Raw genomic sequence first — 22,015 nt, forward strand, 5'->3', positions numbered from 1 at the left:
GTTGATTGGCTGGCCAATCATGGCTTGATGGATCTGGACCAAACTTGGTAGAGATCATTATCTGATTTAAAATAATTGAGATGTTTAACTAAAAGGACTATAGGAAAAAGTGGGGTATAAATAATAATAATAATAATAATAATAATAATAACAACAACAACGTATTGTCGAAAGCTTTCATGGCCGGAATCACTGGGTTGTTGTAGGTTTTTTCAGGCTATATGGCCATGGTCTAGAGGCATTCTCTCCTGACATTTCGCCTGCATCTATGGCAAGCATCCTCACAACCTCTGAGGATGCTTGCCATAGATGCAGGCGAAACGTCAGGAGAGAATGCCTCTAGAACATGGCCATATAGCCCGAAAAAACCTACAACAACCCAATAATAATAATAACAATGATAACAATGATAACAATAATAAGAGATTGTGAGGTCTGTTGGTAACTAGGCAAGTGGGGTGTCATGTGTGTGTGTGTGCGCGTGCACACACACACAACTATCTGTGGAATGGTGTCCAGGGTGGGAGAAAGAACTCTTGTCTGCTGGAGGCAGGTGTGAATGTTGTAATTGGCCACCTTGATTAGCATTGAATAGCCTTGCAGCTTCAAGAAAGCACAAGAGTTCTTTCTCTCACCCTAGACATCATTACACAGATATATAAACCCAATTTTCCTAATTTCCAATAGACCTCACAACCTCTGAGGATGCCTGCCATAGATGCAGGCAAAACATCAGGAGAGAATGCTTCTGGAACATGACCAGACAGTCCAGAAAACTCAGCAAACTAGTGATTCTGGCCATGAAAGTCTTTGACTAAACAACAACAACAACAACAATTTGGGCCCAGAACAGAGAGAAAGGACAAGGAGAAAGGAAGGCAAGAAGGGAAGGAAGGAAGGAAGGAAGGAAGGAAGGAAGGAAGGAAGGAAGGAAGGAGGGAAGGAGGGAGTGAAGGAAGGAAGGAAGGAAGGAGGGAGGGAAGGAGGGAAGGGGAGGAAGAAAAAAGAAGGGAAGGATGAATAGAACAGAAAGGAAAAGGGGGAAGACAAGAGAGGATAAAATATAAAAATGGAAGAAGGAAAGGAGGGATGAAGGAAGAAAGAAAAAGGAGGGAAGGAAGGAACAGAAAGGAAGGGTAAAATACAAAAGATATGAATGGAGGGAAGGAAAGAAAGAAGAAGAAGGGAAGAAGGATGTGGCAAAAGGAAGGAAGGAAGGAAGGAAGGAAGGAAGGAAGGAAGGAAGGAAGGAAGGAAGAAAAAGAACGAAAGAAAAAGGAAAGAAAGGGGAGGTGTATGAGGGAAACGGAGGAAGGAAAGAAAGAACGAGCCAGCTATATATGCTAGTCAGTAATAAAGCTTCTGCTGTGTCATTGTCCAGCACTAAAAACGCAAGAGAGGCAGTTCTAGAACCAGCTTAAACTAAACCCAAACCGAGCGCAAAGATTCATGGCATGCAAACAGTTAACAGTTGCCCCACTCCAACCATTCCACAGATATATAAACCCATTGTCCTAATTCCAACAGACCTCACTACCTCTGAGGATGCTTGCCATAGATGCAGGCAAAACGTCAGGAGAAATGCCTCTAGAACATGGCCCTATAGCCCGAAAAAACTCACAAGAACCTAGTGATTCCAGCCATGAAAGCCTTCGACAATACAGTTAACAGTGGAGCTTTAAAGCACTGTCCAAGGTGCTGAACCGAGAGCTCAGGACCATGGAGAGCTCCTTTAAAGCTTGCATTCAGACTTGGCATATTATACCAAGATACTATATTAGCCACCCTCATTCTGCAAATGTGTGCAGACTACAGAACCCATCACTCCCAGCCGGGGAGGGTTTTTAAATCTTCATGGCCTTCCCAAAGACATTTAGCTAGCCCAGGTATGGGCAAACTTCAACCCTCCAGCCTGAGGCTGTTAGAAATTGTGGGAGTTGAAGTCCAAAACACCATTGAGGGAGAGCCAAAGTTTGCCCATGCCTGGGTTAGAAAGTTTCATGCACCTAGTCCTGGCTGTGGGTGATGGGATCTGTAGTCCACACAGACCTGGACCGACAAAACGTTAGCTGCTTTGAGTCTCCTTTGGGAAAGGTAAAATGGTATACAATAATAATAATAACAATAATAATAATAATAATAATAATAATAATAATAATACCTGAGGCGTCCGTCTTGTGCTGCTGCTCCTCCGGGGATGATTTTGGTAATGAAGATGCTGGGATCATCCCCGACGTGCGGGTTGTCCGTGCCGCCGGCGATGCTGAACCCCAAGCCGGAGTTGCCCTATAAGGAAAGACATGTCCTTTCAATCCAAAAAGCCAGCCCCAAACTGAGCCAGGGAGTCCAGAACTTCAATATACAGGCAGTCAAACCATAAAGAGGTAAGGTTTCTCAGCTCCCGTTGTGCGGCTGTGGGTTAGTCTTCTCTTGAAAGAAAGAAGACAGCAAGACGCACATAGGATGAAGATACCATACCTCTTTATTGTTCAGAATACAAGAGCCTTGCACTACTGCCCTTCCATATAGGCCTAGTTACAACATCACAAATCACTCAAGAGTCCTGGCACCTTGAGGTTGCCCCTTTCCACATTCCAGAGCCCACTATCCTCTCACCTCAAGACAATTGAGTTTTATGGCTGGTTCATATGTCTTGTCCTCCCTTTTGGCCCATGGCCATGTACTCAGTGTCAGAATGGCTGGTAGTTGGATGGCATGAGATAGAGATCATGACACAAACAAACAGGGATGAGACAACAGGAAGTGAGATCATTCCCTCTTGGAAGGGAAATCCACTCCTGGAAGAATTATTATGGGGAGGAGAGGGGTCTCCAGTTCTGGTTTCCACAACAAACCAAACTTATCGAATTCCAATTCTCACCAGGACGGAAAATAAGGTGACTTCTTCCAAACGGGCACAGACCACAAAAGAAACACCACAGGGGTGTTAACTCTTCCCTATGCTCTCCAAATACGTGTGTGTGTGTGTGTGTATGTGTGTGTGTGTACACACACATACTTTTGGGGTATATATATATATATATATATATGCGCACCACCGGGAGGGCGCGCTCCAATATATATATATTAGGCTTGGGCAATCCATGGTTCTAAATGGTTCTAAAGTACTTACAAAACTAAAGTTCTGGTGGTGAAAATTTCAGAACTCTAACAAAACTTTCAAAATTTAATTATTATTTCATTATTGGTGATTTTAATGACAGAACCAATTAGGAACTGCCATTTATTATGAAATTTTGAGAGTTTTGTTAGAGTTCTGAAATTTTCACCACCAGAACTTTAGTTTTGTAAGTACTTTAGAACCATTTAGAACCACGGATTGCCCAAGCCTAATATATATGTATATGTATATGTATGTATATATATATATATTCTGACACAGAGCACATGGTCATGGGCAAAAAGAGAGGACAGGACAAGTCTGTATGTAAAAACTTGGCTGTGAGACCAAGCTTTTGGGACAGTGCAATAAAGCAGCAATAAGAAATCTTACTAGACCAATTAGATTAGACACGGATGATCAAGACAGTTTTAAACAACGTATTTTAATACTGAGACAAATGTTTTTAATGTTTATGTATGCATACAATGAATTCCTGTCCCAGCATTGAATGTTTGCCATGTGTATGTTGTGCTCCATCCTGAGTCTCCTTTGGAGTGAGAAGGGCAGAATACAAATGTTTTAAATACACACACACACAGAAACACACAACTCTTCCCTATGCTCTCCAAAGTATATGTGTGTATATGTGTGTGCATGCATGCGTGTGTGTGTGTGTGTGTGTGTAAAGGTTGTCCCGTGACACTAAGTCCAGTCGTGTCCGACTTTGGGGATTGGTGCTCATCTCAATTTGTAAGCTGAAGAGCCAGCGTTGTCCATAGACACCTCCAAGGTCATGTGGCCAGCATGACTGCACGGAGCGCAGTTACCTTCCTGCCAGAGCGCAGTTACCTTCCTGTACCTATTGATCTACTCACATTTGCATGTTTTCGAACTGCTAGGTTGGCAGAAGCTGGGCCTAACAACAGGAGCTCATCCCGTCCCATGGATTCGAACGTGTGACCTTTTGGTCAACAAGTTTAGCAGCTCAGTGGTTTAACCCACACTGTCACTGGGGGCTCCACACACACACACACACACACACACACACACACACACATATCTATACACACACACACACACACACACACACATACATACACACATATAAATATTTATATATATATCTATATATATAAAAATGCTCTGTGCATAATGAGTACCTTAAAAACAAAAGAACCAATGAACGAAATCACACCAAATTTGGCAACAAAATGTCTTACAAGGAGTGACCATCACTCAAAAATTATGATTTTGTCATTTGAAAGCTGCAATTGCTGGGATTTATAGTTCACCTACAATCAAAGAGCATTCTGAACCCCGCCGACAATAGAATTGGACCAAACTTGGCACACAGTTCTCCCATGGCCAACAGAAAATACTGGATGCGTTTGGTGAGCAGTGTCCTTTGGTTTTGGAGTTGTAGTTCACCTACATCCAGAGATCACTGCGGACTCAAACAATGATGGATCTGGACCAAACTCTACATGAATACTTAATATGCCCAAATGTGAACACTGGTGGAGTTTGGGGAAAACAGAATCTTGACACTCTGGAGTTGTAGTTGCTAGGATTTATAGTTCACCTACAACCACAGAGCACTCTGAATCCCACCAACGATAGAATTGGGCCAAACCTCCCACACAGAACCCCCATGTGGGCCACAGCAACGTGTGGCAGGGGACGGCTAGTATACATATACATGTGTGTGTGTATGTATAGATGGCTGTCGCTACACTTCAACAATGTCCCTGTTCCGACTGACATACAAATCCATGGGATTTATAGTTCACCTACAATCACAGAGCACTCTGAATCCCACCAACGATAGAATTGGGCCAAACCTCCCACACAGAACCCCCATGTGGGCTACAGCAACGTGTGGCAGGGGACGGCTAGTATACATATACGTGTGTGTGTGTGTGTGTGTGTATAGATGGCTGGGGCTACACTTCAACAATGTCCCTGTTCCGACTGACATACAAATCCAACTTAAGAGCAACCTTACAGAACCTCATTTGGGGACTGCCTGTGCCTCATCTTGCCCCCCAACCACCTCTGCTTATATACCTCACTCACCCGTTCCAGCGTTATCTCCTCGTATTCCATCTCGCCTTCCGTCCCATTTACCTGGAAGAAGGAGAGAGAAGGGTTTTGGTGACTTGTAATCTTCTAAAAAGGGAGAAAATGCGGCGTGTTCCTGGGAAGGCGTTTTAGGACATGCCGAAAGGAGGGAGGGAGGAAGCAAGCAAGGACACGGAAGAGAGAAAGAGGGGAGGGGAGGAAAGAAGGAAGGAAGGAAGGGGAAATACAACTGGGAGAAAAGGGGGGAAACTCACATACGCCGGCGCTTCTAAGGTATCTGTGTTGACAATGACCGGTGGGGAGTTTGCCTAGGAGAAAAGGAGAGAGAAAGAGAGGGAGAAAAAGAGAGAGAGAGAGAGAAATTATAAAGCAAGACGGTGGTTTCGTGCAAAACGGTGCCACGCCAGTGATCTAAAAAGCAAGGTTCCCAAATGGAAAAAGATTGCAACTCATGACAGTTAGACTAAGTCCAGTTCTGGAAAGCATAATTCAAGGAGGAAATGGGCAAGAAGGAAGGAAGGAAGGAAGGAAGGAAGGAAGGAAGGAAGGAAGGCCAAAACAGTCAAAGGGTTTGGAAACTATAGATCCCTATGAGGAGCAGCTTAGGAAGCTGTAGATGTTTAGCTTGAGGAAAAAGAAGTCTGATAATAATAACAGAATAATAATAATAATAATAATAATAATAATAATAATAATAATTCAAATGGCAGGAAAAGAAATCCCAGTGTCTAGATCTAAGGAAGTAATGCTACCCCTCTATTCTGCTTTGGTTAGACCACATCTGGAATATTGTGTCCAATTCTGGGCACCACAATTCAAGAGAGATATTGACAAGCTGGAATGTGTCCAGAGGAGGGAGACTAAAATGATCAAGGGTCTGGAGAACAAGCCCTATGAGGAGCGGCTTAGGGAACTGGGCATGTTTAGCCTGAAGAAGAGAAGGCTGAGAGGAGACATGATAGCCATGTATAAATATGTGAGAGGAAGCCACAGGGAGGAGGGAGCAAGCTTGTTTTCTGCTTCCTTGGAGACTAGGACGCGGAACAATGGCTTCAAACTACAAGAGAGGAGATTCCATCTGAACATTAGGAAGAACTTCCTGACTGTGAGAGCCGTTCAGCAGTGGAACTCTCTGCCCCAGAGTGTGGTGGAGGCTCCTTCTTTGGAAGCTTTTAAGCAGAGGCTGGATGGCCATCTGTCAGGGGTGATTTGAATGCAATATTCCTGCTTCTTGGCAGGGGGTTGGACTGGATGGCCCATGAGGTCTCTTCCAACTTTTTGATTCTATGACTCTATGAACATTAGGAAGAACTACCTGATGATCAAAGCTGTCAATCAGTGGAATACCTTGCCATTAAGCCTAATGCAGTCTCCTTTGGAGGTTTTTAAGCAGAGACCAAATGGCCATCTGTCAGGAGGACTTAGATGGTGTCTCCTTGCCAGGGAGAAGGAGGTTGGACTGCATGGACTTTGGAGTCCCTTCCAACCATGATTCTATCATCTGTCTGTTTATTTGTCAGTCTCTTTATCTATCTTAGAGGGTTTCACCGGATGGCCTTTGGAGTTCCCTTCCAATTCTACGATTCTATGATTCTATTATTTATCTATGTATCTTTATATATAGATAAATTATCTATATTTATCTATGTACTGCTTCCTTCCATCTCTAGGATTCTATCTAATCTATCCATTGAGCTATTCATCCATCGATCTATCCTAGAGGTTGAACTGGATGACCTTTGGGGCTCCTCTTCAACTCTAGGATTTTGTAATTGATTATCTCTATGGAGGCTTTTAAACAGAGGCTGAATGGCCATCTGTTGGGGGAGCTTTGAATGTGATTGTCCTACCTTTTGGCAGGGGGTTGGACTGGATGACCCACGAGGTCTCTTCCAACTCTATGATTCTGATTCTAATCTATTCATCTATCCATCCAACCATCTATCAGTCATAGAGGTTGGATTGGATGACATTTGGCAGCTCCTTCCTCCTCTAGAATGCTATAGTCTATCATCTATCTATCTATCTATCTATCTATCCATCTATATATCCATTTATCTATTCATCCATTCAAGATGTTAGCCTGGATGACCTTTGGGGCTCCCTTCCATCTCTAAGATTCTACAATTGATCATCTATCTATCTATCTATCTATCTATCTATCTATCTATCTATCTTAGAGGTTGGACTGGATGGCCTTTGTGGGTCCTTCCATCTCTAGGATTTTACAATCGATCATCTATCTACTTATGCATCTATCTATCTATCTATCTATCTATCTATCTATCCTAGAGGTTGGACTGGATGGCCTTTGTGGGCCCTTCCAACTCTAGGATTCAATGAGTCTATCATCTATCTATCTATCTTCCTATCTATCTATCTACCTATCTATCTATTTATCTATCTATCCATCCATCCATCCATCGATTCTTGGGGTTGGACTGGATGACCTTTGGGGCTCTTCTTCAACTCTATAATTATAGGATTCTATCATTGATCATCTATCTAATCTATCAATCTATCCATCCCTCCATCAATCGTAGAGGTTGGACCGAATGACGTTTGGCAGTGCCTTCCACCTCTAGAATTCTATAAATGATCATCTATCTAATCTATCTATCTATCCATCCATCCATCCATCCATCCATCCATCCATCCATCCAAGATGATGGATTGGATTACCTTTGGGGCTCCCTTCCATTTCTAAGATTCTACAATCGATCATCTATCTATTTATGCATCTATCGATCGATCCTAGAAGTTGGACTAGATGGCCTTTGTGGGTCCCAACTATAGGATTCAATTATTCTATCTATCTATCCATACATCTATTCTAGGGGTTGGACTGGATGACCTTTGGGGCTCCCTTCTATCTCTAGGATTCTACAATTAATCATCTATCTATTTATGCATCTATCAATCTATCCTAGAAGTAGGACTGGATGGCCTTTGTGGACCCTTCCAACTCTAGGATTCAATGAGTCTATCTGTCTGTCTGTCTGTCTGTCTGTCTGTCTGTCTGTCTGTCCGTCTGTCTATCCATCCATCCATCCATCTATTCTAGGAGTTGGACTGGATGACCTTTGGGGCTCCCTTCCATCTCTGGGATTCTACAATCGATCACCTCATATCTATTTATGCATCTATCTATCTATCTATCTATCTATCTATCTATCTATCTTTCCATCCATCCATCCCTCCATCCATCCATCCATCCTACAAGTTGGACTGGATGGCCTTTGTGAGCCCTTCCAACTCTAGGATTCAATGAGTCTATCTATCCATCCATCCATCCATCCATCCATCCATCCATCTTTCTAGTCCTACATCTATTCTAGGAGTTGGACTGGATGACCTTTGGGGTTCCCTCCCATCTTTAGGATTCTACAATTGATTATCTATCTATGTATGCATCTATCTATCTATCCTACAAGTTAGACTGGATGGCCTTTGTGAGCCCTTCCAACTCTGGGATTCAATGAGTCTATCATCTATCTATCTATCTATCTATCTATCCATCTTTCTAGTCCTACATCTATTCTAGGAGTTGGACTGGATGACCTTTGGGGGATCCCTTCTATCTCCAGGATTCTAGAATCGATCATCTATCTATCTACCTATCTACCTATCCTAGAGGTTGGACTGGATGACCTTTGTGGACCCTTCCAACTCTGGGATTCAATGAGTCTATCATCTATCTATCTATCTATCTATCTATCTAGCCCTACATCTATTCTAGGAGTTGGACTGGATGACCTTTGGGGGTCCCTTCTATCTCCGGGATTCTAGAATCAATCATCTATCTCATCTATCTATCTACCTATCCTAGAGGTTGGACTGGATGACCTTTGTGGACCCTTCCAACTATAAGATTCAATGAGTCCATCATCTCTCCCTCCCTCTATCTATGACTAGATAACCTTTGGGGATCCCTTCCAACTCAAGGATTCTATGAGTATAATGTGTATAAATAAGGGGTCACTGTTTGTATATCCCTGCATGGGATGGCATTTGACAACTAAGGCTCAAAGATGGCTACTGTCACTATTTTAACTGCCATAGCTCAATGGGAGTTGTAGTTTTACAAGGCTCCAGCCATCTTTGGCAGAGGAGGTGTGGAATACTATATCTTGAACCCCAGCAGTCCTCAAAAGAAGTCAAGCAAAGCTCTCCCATCGTCTCCATATGGAAAGTCCAACCCAATTAACACAACATACGTGACCTTCATTCCTTTACACCCAATTTATGTGAATTCACCAATAACATGAGGAAGACAGGATTAAATGTATAGAATGAAGAGTTACAAGCAAGTTCATAGAACAATAGAGTTGGGAGGAACCTCCAAGGGCATCTAGTCCAACCCCCTTTTGCCAGGCAGAAAGACACAATCAAAGCCCTCCCAACAGATGGACATCCAGCCGTTGGTTAAAAAGAAGGAGACGCTATCGGATTCTGAGGCAGCTGGTATCCTATTAGAGTTGGACAGTGTCCCAAAGGCCATCCAGTCTGACCCTCTTCGACCAGGCAGGAAGGCACAGTCAAAGCCCTCCCAACAGATGGCCATCCAGCCACTGCTTAAAAAGAAGGAGATGCGACCAGATTAAGAGGCAGTCTGTATCCCATTAGAATTGGACAGTGCCCCAAAGGCCATCCAGTCTGACCCTCTTTGGTCAGGCAGGAGGACACAATCAAAGCCCTCCCAACAGATGGACATCCAGCCGCTGCTTAAAAAGAAGGTGATGCTATCAGATTCTGAGGTAGTCTGTATCCCATTAGAATTGGACAGTGTCCCAAATACCATCCAGTCTGACCCTCTTCAGCCAGGCAGGAAGACACAATCAAAGCCCTCCCAACAGACGGACATCCAGCCTCTGCTTAAAAAGAAGGAGACACTATCAGATTCTGAGCCAGTCTGTATCCCATTAGAGTTGAATAGTATCCCAAAGGCCATTCAGTCTGACCTTCTTCATCCAGGCAGAAAGACACAATCAAAGCCCTCCCAACAGAGGGACATCCAGTCACTGTTTAAGAAGAAGGAGATGCTATCGGATTCTTAGGTAGTCTGTATCCCATTAGAATTAGACAGTGTCCCAAAGACCATCCAGTCTGACCCTCTTCAGCCAGGCAGGAAGGCACAATCAAAGCCCTCCCAACAGATGGACATCCAGCCATTGCTTAATAAGGAGGACACACTATCAGATTCTGAGGCAGTCTGTATCTCATTAGAGTTGGATAGTATCCCAAAGGCCATCCAGTCTGACCTTCTTCGTCCAGGCAGGAAGACACAATCAAAGCCCTCCCAACAGATGGCCATCCAAACCTTTCTTAAAGGCCTCTGTCAAGTTTCAAAGCAGTTTACAAACTCAGGTCACAGCATTATCGAATCATGCAAGTTGGTAGGGACCCCCCCAAAGGCCATCTAGTCCAACCCCATGCCATACAGGAATATACCGCCAAAGCACTCCTGAAAGACGCCCATTTATTATTGAAAGACAACCAAAGAAGGAGAGTCCGCCACCCTCCGAGTCCTCATAGTCAAGAAATCCTTCTTAATGTTTACATTGGGGGGGGGGGGGTGCAAAAAGGACATCCCCCAAAACAGCAAGCCATAATAATGAATTATGGCATGAGGGGGCGACAACGTGGCATTAGGAACAAAAACAAAACCTCTGGCATCCACACAGGATTAACTCCCCTCCTTAAAAAAATATGGGGGTGGTAAAATACGATGTATTGCCCATGAATTATCCAGCCCCCCTCCCCTCTCTCTTTCTCTGACTCCCATTCTCTTCCTCTGTTTTTTCCCCCCTGGATGCAATATCTCTCCACCTCCACTCTCCGCCGACAGCGGTAACCACAGCAACGCCATGGCAACAGCATCTGGCTCAGGGGGAGGCGGTTACCGCGGCAACGTGGGTACCACTGTGGTTCGGAGTTCGGATGCAGAGCTTGGCCTTGCCGAGGAAGAGCAAGGCGCTCAGAGAAGTCGGGGGGCAAGTTTACGGCGTCATCGCCACCCTCGTTATTTACTGGCGTGTTTTCTTTTTCCTAGAACCATCTCTGAGAAGGATTCCTTAAAAGAAATCTGTCTTAGGGGGCATGGAACTGTCTAAACCAGGGTGGGAAGCATCCAGATATTGGGAGACTGCAAGTTCCAGGTGAGGGTGGCTGGGAGACGTAGTCCAACAACACTGAGCCCTGTAGATAGATAGATAGATAGATAGATACATAGATAGATACATAGATAGATAGATAGATGCATTCCTACACACACACACACACACTGCAAGACTTCAAGTCCCAGGTGAGGGATGCTGGGAGACATAGTCCAACAACACTGAGCCCTCTAGATAGATAGATGGATGGATGGATGGATGGATGGATGGATGGATGGATAGATGGATGCATTCCTACACACACACACACACACACACACACACACTGCAAGACTGCAAGGTCCAGGTGAGGGATGCTGGGAGACATAGTCCAACAACACTGAGTGCTCGATAGATAGATAGATAGATAGATAGATAGATAGATAGATAGATAGATAGATGCATTCCTACACACACACACACACACACTCTCTGCAAGACTTCAAGTCCCAAGTGAGGGATGCTGGGAGACATTGTCCAACAACACTGAGCCCTGTAGATAGATAGATAGATAGATAGATAGATAGATAGATAGATAGATAGACAGACAGATAGATGCATTCCTATACACACATAGACACACACACAAACAAACACACACACGCATATACTGCAAGACTTCAAGTCCCAGGTGAGGGATGCTGGGAGACATAGTCCAACAACACTGAGCCCTGTAGATAGATAGATAGATGCATTCCTACACACACACACACACACACACACACACACACTGCAAGACTTCAAGTCCCAGGTGAGGGATGCTGGGAGACATAGTCCAACAACACTGAGCCCTCTAGATAGATAGATAGATAGATAGATAGATAGATAGATGGATGGATGGATGGATGGATGGATGGATGGATGGATGGATGGATGGATAGATAGATGGATGCATTCCTACACACACACACACACACACACACTGCAAGACTGCAAGGCCCAGGTGAGGGATGCTGGGAGACATAGTCCAACAACACTGAGTGCTCGATAGATAGATAGATAGATAGATAGATAGATGCATTCCTACACACACACACACACACACTCTGCAAGACTTCAAGTCCCAAGTGAGGGATGCTGGGAGACATTGTCCAACAACACTGAGCCCTGTAGATAGATAGATAGATAGATAGATAGATACAGGCCCGTAGCCAGGATTTCATTTCGGGGGGAGCTAAAAAAAAATTCAGGGGGGGTTTCGGGGGGGGGCTGAGTTTCGGGGGGGGGGGGCTGAGTCTGAGTGAAAGAGGGTCTAGCCTAGCAAACCTTTTGTATCATTACCCCAATACCCCCATGCATATGGGATATATTGAGTATGGTGATCAGATCATGATATGAATAAACATAACAGTTTAAATAATGCACCAGTAAGGCCTTTTCGCGAACCACCATGAGAATTTCGGGGGGGGCTGAAGCCCCCCGAGCCCCCCCCCCCCCCCGGCTACATGCCTGGATAGATAGATAGATAGATAGACAGACAGACAGATAGATGCATTCCTATACACACATAGACACACACACAAACAAACACACACACGCATATACTGCAAGACTTCAAGTCCCAGGTGAGGGATGCTGGGAGACATAGTCCAACAACACTGAGCCCTGTAGATAGATAGATAGATAGATAGATAGATAGATAGATAGACAGACAGACAGATGCATTCCTATACACACATACACACACACACACAAACACACATATACTGCAAGACTTCAAGTCCCAGGTGAAGGATGCTGGGAGACATAGTCCAACAACACTGAGTGCTCTAGATTGATAGATAGATGCATTCCTACACACACACACACACACACTGCAAGACTTCAAATCCCAGGTTAGGGATGCTGGGAGACATAGTCCAGCAACACTGAGCCCTGTATATAGATAGATAGATGCATCCCTACACACACACACATATCTATATATGCACACATTTGGAGATTGCAAGTCTCAGGTGAGGGATGCTGGGAGACATAGTCCAGCAACACCGAGCGCTGTATATAGATAAGATAGATAGATAGATAGATAGATAGATAGATAGATAGATGCATCCCTACACACAAACACACACACACACACACACACACACATTGGGAGATTGCAAGTCCCAGGTGAGGGATGCTGGGAGACATAGTCCAACAACACCGAGCGCTATATATAGATAGATAGATAGATAGATAGATAGATGCATCCCTACACACAAACACACACACACACACACATCTATTCACACGCACATTGGGAGATTGCAAGTCCCAGGTGAGGGATGCTGGGAGACATAGTCCAACAACACTGAGCGCTGTAGATAGATAGTTAGCTGCATCCCTCTACACACACACACACACACACATAAACACACACACATATACAAACACACATTGGAAGACTGCAAGTCCCAGGTGAGGGATGCCGGGAAACATAGTCTAACAACACTGAGTGCTGTATATGGATGGATGGATGGATGGATGGATGGATGGATGGATGGATGGATGGATGGACAGATGGATAGATAGATGATAGATAGATAATAGATGATAGATGATAGATGGATGGATGGATGGATGGATGGATCGATGGTTAGATAGATGATAGATAGATAGATGGATAGATGCATCCTCCCCCCAATCTATATATATACACACACATAATGCAAAATTCAGTATAGTCAGATTTTTTTTTTTGGTAAGGATTAGATAAGACTGTATTGTACAACCACAGAGTTGGAAGGGACCCCCAAAGGTAATCTAGTCCAACCCTTGCCAACCAACCACACTAGTTCTCTGCAAACCAGCCCTTTCTAGATGTGTTGGACTACAGTGCCCATCCTCCACAGTCAGCAAGATGTCTAACGCATCTGGAGTGCTATTGGGTTCATAAGCATTGCTGTGTATTTGTAGATGGCCGCTGAGGATCCACTGAAGCAACAATTGCCACAATGGATAGCCAAATGCTTTTGAGAAGCCCATTTTACAGCCCATGCAGAGTGATGGGTTCTGTAGTCCACACCCATTAGCAGGAAGAATATGGCAAATACCTGATATCTGTCAGGTTTGAATTCCAGCTTTTAAGTCAGCTCTTGAAGGCCACGAAGGAGTGATGAGTTCTGTAGTCAGCACACATTTGCAGGAAGCATGTGGCTAATCATAGAATCATAGAATCAAAGAGTTGGAAGAGATCGCATGGGCCATCCAGTCCAACCCCATTCTGCCAAGAAGCAGGAATGTTGCATTCAAATCACCCCTGACAGATGGCCATCCAGCCTCTGTTTAAAAGCTTCCAAAGAAAGAACCTCCACCACACTCTGGGGCAGAGAGTTCCACTGCTGAACGGCTCTCACAGTCAGGAAGTTCTTCCTCATGTTCAGATGGAATCTCCTCTCTTGTAGTTTGAAGCCATTGTTCCACGTCCTAGTCTCCAAGGAAGCAGAAAACAAGCTTGCTCCCTCCTCCCTGTGGCTTCCTCTCACATATTTATACATGGCTATCATATCTCCTCTCAGCCTTCTCTTCTTCAGGCTAAACATGCCCAGCTCCTTAAGCCGCTCCTCATAAGGCTTGTTCTCCAGACCCTTGATCATTTTAGTCACCCTCCTCTGGACACATTCCAGCTTGTCAATATCTCTCTTGAATTGTGGTGCCCAGAATTGGGTGCCCAGAATTGGACACCCGATGTCTCTCAGGTTTAAATTCCAGCTTTAAACCACCTCTCCAAAGTCCTGAATTCTATAAGACCCTTAGAGCTTGCAAAAGTTACTTTTTGGGGGATTACTTAATGGTCTCACTCCACAAAAGATTCTGGGAAATCCAAATTTCTGCCCAAAGGACTGGAGGATCCACTTAGCTGTCCAGCCTTCAATGTTCAACTAAGTTTGATGCCAAACCTTAAATACTCAATATGGTTTCCGCATTGCATTTCTTACCACGGAGACACTTAATTCCTGTTATGCAAAAAGTAAACACAACTCTTCCCTATAGGAATCCATTTGATTTTAAACTGGAGGGCTGGTATCTTTCTGAAGGACTCCAAACTCTTCAAGATTTCTATTGGTGCTCCTAAACCAAGCCTGAGCAAACCTGGGGCCCTCCAGGTGTTTTGGACTTCAACTCCCACAATTCCTAACACCCTCACTCCCTTTCCTTTTCCCCCTCAGCCGCTTTGAAGTCGGAAACACCTGGAGGGCCCAAGTTTGCCCAGGCCTGTCCTAAACTAACCGTGGTTTCCAACAGAGCCCTGCATTTCCCACTCTTTTGTTGATACGCAACGGCAACCAGGCTCCCTTAACAGGGTCAGGCTTGGAGAGACTCCGCAGCAAGGCTATTTCCAAAACTCACCCAGGCGTCCAAACGCGGCTACCCTTGCTCTCCTTCGCCAACAATCTATTTAAATTCTGTGCTTTATTTTCCCCTTTGGGTCCCATCTGCTCCAAAAACCGGCCTGAAATATTAATTCGACAGAGTGCAAGTAATAAAGGGATGGAGAGAAGGGGGGGGGGGGGGGAGAGAAGAAGAAGGAGGACGTGGCAGAGAAGGGAGGAGAGAGGGGAACAGGACAGGACGTTTCCTCTACGCGGAGGAAGCAAAATCTTGGGATTTGTAGCCCTCTTTAGCAGAGAAAAGCCCCAGACCTTATAAAACTACAACTCTCGTGATGCCATAGCATTGATCCTAGCGAAGTTCAAGTGGTATCAAGCTGCATTAATGAAAGGGAAGTTCAAGTGGTATCAAACTGCATTAATGCGACCGTGCAGACGTACCAATATAGCTCTCAGCAGAAAACTTGGAGAGGCTGCACCCCAAAACTTTATCCCTCTTTTCCCAAAAAATTAAAGGTATTAAAATTGCCAAGAGATGGAAAGGACGCTTTGCAAAGTTGGAGGAATATATATATTCCCCTCACTTCTACATTAGTTGCATGGATATACATAGATATATACATATATATTCCCCCCCAATTTTTGGTCACTTGGATATCTATACTTCCTTGCCAACTTCAGGGTTAGTTGGATGCCTATAGAATCCTAGAGTTGGAAGGGACCTCGTGGGCCATCCAGTCCAACCCCATTCTGCCAAGAAGGAGGAAAATCATGTTCAAAGCACCCCCGACAGATGGCCATCCAGTTTCTGCTTAAAAGTCTCCAAAGAAGGGGCCTCCACCACACTCCGGGACAGAGAGTTCCACTGCTGAACAGCTCTCACAGTCAGGAAGTTAATCCTAATGTTCTAGTGGAATCTCCTTTCCTGTAGTTTGAAGCCATTGTCCAGCATCCTAGTCTCCACGGAAGCAGAAAACAAGCTTGCTCCCCCCTCCCAGTGACTTCCACTCACATAATTATACATGGCCCTAATCATGTCTCCTCTCAGTCTTCTCTTCTGCAGGCTAAACATGCCCAACTCTTTAAGCCACACCTCATACGGTTTGTTCTCCAGACCCTTTATCATTTTAGTCGCTTGTGCTCTGCTCTGTGCTGGTCAGTAACCAGAATAAAGTTTTGTATTGTACATATACATATACATACATACATACACACACATGCATATATATATCCCCTCCCCAACATAATTATTTACATACATATACATATAGGGTGCTTGTGCCCCACTTTGGGCTGGTCAGTAACCATAATAAAGTTTTGTATTGTACATATACATATACACACACATACATGTACACACATATATATATCCCCCTCCCCAACATAAGTAATTATATACGCATAAATATAGGGCGCTTGTGCCCTGCTTTGTGCTGGTCAGTGACCATAATAAAGTTTTATATTGTACATATACATACATATATAGATATACATACACACACACACACACATATACATACATATATATATCCCCCTCCCCAACACAGATATGTGTGTGTGTATATATATATATATATATATTCCCCCTCCCCAACATAAGTAATTATATACATATACATATAGGGTGCTTGTGCCCTGCTTTATGCTGGTCAGTGACCATAATAAAGTTTTGTATTGTACATATACATACATATACATACATGTATACATATACATACACACACCCATATATATATATATATCCTCATATATATATCTCCCCACACTTATAAGTAATTATATATGTAAATCCCTCGACCACTTCTAGGTTAGCTGGATACATATATCCCCTTGACTTCTACATACATGTGATGCTTATGTCTTTCTGGATATTTATACCTATACCTATTCATATATTATTAGGTTCGTTGGGTACCTATATCCCATCCACTTCTTCATAATGAGATGCATATATACCCCCATTTCCAGGTGATTGGATACTTAAGTCCTCCCCCACCAACTTCTAGGTAAGTTGGATACCTATATCGCCCCAAACTTTTAAGTAATTATATAGATATAGATATATAGATATATAGGTATATAGGTATATAGATATAGATACACACACACAAACACCACTTTTCAGTTAGTTGGCTATTTATACCTATACATATCCCTCCAATGCTGCTAGGTGAGTTGGATGCCTATCTTCTCCCCATTTTCTAAGTCATTCCATACGTATATCTCCCCACATTTAGGTTATTTGGATACCTATATCTCTTCCTCACCAAAACTTCCAGGTGAGAGGGGTTCTTAGGAGGCAGGACCCAAATCCAAGTCCTTCAAACGTGGGGCGCATTTGGGTCGATGTGGGGAGATGGGAGACAGTTTAGGGGAGACCTTGAAGGCCACACACTTCCCAAGGGCTTGGGGGTTCTTCGGTGGGATGCGTGGCATGAAGAGGGAAGGATGCGCACCGCCAGGTCAGCATCTGCGTGTGGGTGGGAGGGAGGGAAGACGAGGCGGAGGGGAGGACTGTGTGGGAGCAGATCTGTGGAAGCGCATGCGGGCGGCGCGTGGCACTCCGTGCTCTCAGCGTGCGCTCCTCCTCTCCGAGCCTCAGCGGTGATGCTTCACGCATGAGATGCAGGGAGAGAGAGAGAGAACGCGCACATGTGGCAGGGCACCCGGCACATGCTTTGTGCAAAGTGAGGCAGCATCTAGTGTCCAGATGGAGGGAAGCCATAGTCCCACATTCTCTTCTGCTTTGCTCAGGCCTCACATAGAAGAACCCTAAAGCCAGAGAATTGGGAGGGACCCCCAAAGGCTATCTAGTCCAACCCCATTCTGCTAGTCAGACCTACAGAGAATCATAGAATCATAGAGTTGGAAGAGACCTCATGGGCCATCCAGTCCAACCCCATTCTGCCAAGAAGCAGGAATATTGCATTCAAATCACCCCTGACAGATGGCCATCCAGCCTCTGTTTAAAAGCTTCCAAAGAAGGAGCCTCCACCACACTCCAGGGCAAAGAGTTCCACTGCTGAACGGCTCTCACAGTCAGGAAATTCTTCCTCATGTTCAGATGGAATCTCCTCTCTTGTAGTTTGAAGCCATTGTTCCTAGTCTCCAGGGAAGCAGAAAACAAGCTTGCTCCCTCCTCCTCCCTGTGGCTTCCTCTCACATATTTATACATGGCTATCATATCTCCTCTCAGCCTTTTCTTCTTCAGGCTAAACATGCCCAGCTCCTTAAGCCGCTCCTCATAGGGCTTGTTCTCCAGACCCTTGATCATTTTAGTCGCCCTCCTCTGGACACATTCCATTGCAGTGTATTCATGTTTATTATTTATTTATTTGCAGCATTTTCAGCCCGAAGGCATCTCAAGGCATCGTACAGAATGGCAACAATTAGATGCCATAAACATACATACATACATACATACATACATATCAATTAAAAGCATTTAATATCACATAATAAAAATCCATATAAAAACCAATGAAAACTATAATAACTAATGTCTACCAGTTTGACTCCTTATCCATTTGCATCGTCTAAGCCGTTCCATGTCCGTTATTTCGTAATACCATATTTATCCAATTATGTTGTGTTACCTAAAGATTACTCAAAGAGCCAAGTTTTTACTCTCTTCTGAAAGGTCAGGAGAGATGGGGCTGATCTCATATCCCTGCAAAGTGAGTTCCACAGTCAAGGGGCCATCACTGTGAAGGTCCTGTCGCTCGTCCCCACTAAGCACACCTGCGAGGAAGGCAGAATCGAGAGCAGGGCCTTCCCAGAAGATCTTAAATTCCTGGATGGTTCATAAGGAGAGATACATTCAGACAGGTAAGCTGGGCTGGAACCGTTTAGGGCTTTATACAAGGGTTGAATGAAAAGTAATGCCTCCACCTTCATAACTCCTCAACAGATGGCAGTACTGGTATGCGACAGGTACTGGCTTGTTCAGTAGACTCTCCTCTACTGTTCCATTTTGGTGGGAAGCCTTAGCATTGAACGGTTGTGTTGTTAAAGTGCAAAGTATGGAACTCTGCACAGAAGGTCAGTCAATGCGATTTAAGCAACATATGTGGCAGGTACTGGCTTGTTCAGTAGACTCTCTTCTACAGTTCCATTTTGGTAGGAAGCCTTAGCATTGAACTGTTGTGTTGTTAAAGTGCAAAGTATAGAACCCTGCGCAGAAGGTCAGTCAATGAGATTTAAGCAACGTATGCAGCAGGTACTGGCTTGTTCAGTAGACTCTCCTCTACAGTTCCATTTTGGCAGGAAGCCTTAGCATTGAACGGTTGTGTTGTTAAAGTGTGAAGTATGGAACCCTGCGCAGAACGTCAGTCAATGAGATTTAAGCAACGTATGTGGCAGGTACTGGCTTGTTCAGTAGACTCTCTTCTACAGTTCCATTTTGGTAGGAAGCCCTAGCATTGAACGGTTGTGTTGTTAAAGTGCAAAGTAAGGAACCCTGTACAGAAGGTCAGTCAATGAGATTTAAGCAACGTATGAGGCAGGTACTGGCTTGTTCAGTAGACTCTCCTCTACAGTTCCATTTTGGCAGGAAACCTTGGCATTGAACGGTTGTGTTGTTAAAGTGTGAAGTATGGAACCCTGCACAGAAGGTCAGTCAATGAGATTTAAGCAACGTATGCAGCAGGCACTGGCTTGTTCGGTAGACTCTCCTCTACAGTTCCATTTTGGCAGGAAGCCTTAGCATTGAACGGTTGTTTTGTTAAAGTGCAAAGTATGGAACTCTGCACAGACCGTCAGTCCATGCGACTTAAGCAACGTGCAGTCATTGAATTCTTGACAGCAGAAGGTGTCACCCCAAAGGAGATTCCTCAGAGAATACAAGCTGTTTATGGTGATTGTGTTGATGTGAGTACTGTGCGTTGTTGGACGAGTAAGTTTAAAGATGTTAAGGTGGGAACATCTGACTTGTGTGACAAACAAAGAGTTGGACGTCCTGTGACAGCAACCACCAAGTTTCACAAGCAAAAGGTTGACAGATTGATTCAGGACAATTGTCATATCACTCAGAGGCAAATTACAAGCATAATTGGCATTTCATAAGAACGTCCATTATTGCTTTGCTTGGCTGTCAGAAGATATGTGCACGATGGGTACCCAGGATGCTGACGCCTGAAATGAAAGTGCACAGACTTCTTCCGTGACAGCTTCAGAAAACTTATTCATCGTTGGTAGAATTGTATCCAATTGTCTGGTGATTATGTGGAAAAGTGAATAGTGGGGGTTAAAGAGCACATTCTAAGGATTATTTCTGTGTTGTTGTAGGTTTTTCGGGCTATATGGCCATGTTCTAGAGGCATTCTCTCCTGACGTTTCGCCTGCATCTATGGCAAGCATCCTGGATGCTTGTGAAATGTCAGGAGATGCAGGTGAAATGTCAGGAGAGGATGCTTCTAGAACAAGGCCAAATAGTCCAAAAATCCTATAACAACCCAGTGATACCGCCCATGAAAGCCTTCAACAATAGATTATTTCTGTATTTGATTTATTAAAATATTCCCATACAAACCCGAGTAACGAAGATGGAGGCATTACTTTTCATTCAACCCTCATAAGCTAAATGAAAGCCATTTCAACGATATTCCAAACACAGGAATGAGAGGAACCCAGATTTGGAAGGGAACCCAAGAGGCCATGTAGTCTCACCCCTTCGTCAATGTAGAAAGTATTTTGCTGAAATATCACTTAGGCAGCATCTACACTGTTGAATTAATGTAACTTGGTGCTGCTTTGAAAGCCATGTCAAACACAGTACTCCGAATGAGAGAAACCCAGATCTGGAAGGGAACCCAAGAGGTCATCTAGTCTCACCCCTTTGTCAATGTGGAAAACATTTTGCTGAAATATCACTTAGGCAGCATCTGCACTGTTGAATTAATATAACTTGGTGCTGCTTTGAAAGCCATGTCAAACACAGTACTTTGAATGAGAGAAACCCAGATCTGGAAGGGAACCCAAGAGGTCATCTAGTCTCACCCCTTCGTCAATGTGGAAAACATTTTGCTGAAATATCACTTAGGCAGCATCTACACTGTTGAATTAATATAACTTGGCACTGCTTTGATGGCCATTTCAAACACAGGACTCCGAATGAGAGACACACTCATGAGGAAGGGAACCCAAGAGGTCATCCAGCCTCACCCCTTCGTCATTGCAGCACACCCAAATACCTGGGAGTCGCTCTGGACCATGCCTTGACCTACAAGAAGCACTGCCTGAACATCAAGCAAAAAGTGGATGCTAGAAACAATATCATACGAAAGCTGACTGGCACAACCTGGGGATCACAACCAGATACAGTGAAGACATCCACCTTTGTG

General features: G+C 44.1%; 1 protein-coding gene across 13 annotated transcripts in view; it reads right to left on the bottom strand.

Moving 5' to 3' along the window:
* Positions 1 to 22,015, bottom strand: part of DLG4 (discs large MAGUK scaffold protein 4) — a 236,365-nt gene that overhangs the window by 22,422 nt on the left and 191,928 nt on the right. For 11 of the 13 annotated variants that reach the window (XM_067469690.1, XM_067469688.1, XM_060779898.2 and 8 more), the window contains 3 exons: positions 5,461 to 5,514; positions 5,201 to 5,251; positions 2,162 to 2,286 (listed from right to left, as the gene is read on the bottom strand). In XM_067469690.1, coding sequence (XP_067325791.1) covers positions 2,162 to 2,286; positions 5,201 to 5,251; positions 5,461 to 5,514 — 230 coding nt within the window. The remainder of the gene's footprint in view (positions 1 to 2,161; positions 2,287 to 5,200; positions 5,252 to 5,460; positions 5,515 to 22,015) is intronic. The other 2 variants (XM_067469691.1, XM_067469689.1) reach the window with 1 other exon arrangement.

This window comes from Anolis sagrei, chromosome 6, assembly GCF_037176765.1.
Source record: "Anolis sagrei isolate rAnoSag1 chromosome 6, rAnoSag1.mat, whole genome shotgun sequence".
NCBI classification, from domain to species: domain Eukaryota; kingdom Metazoa; phylum Chordata; class Lepidosauria; order Squamata; family Dactyloidae; genus Anolis; species Anolis sagrei.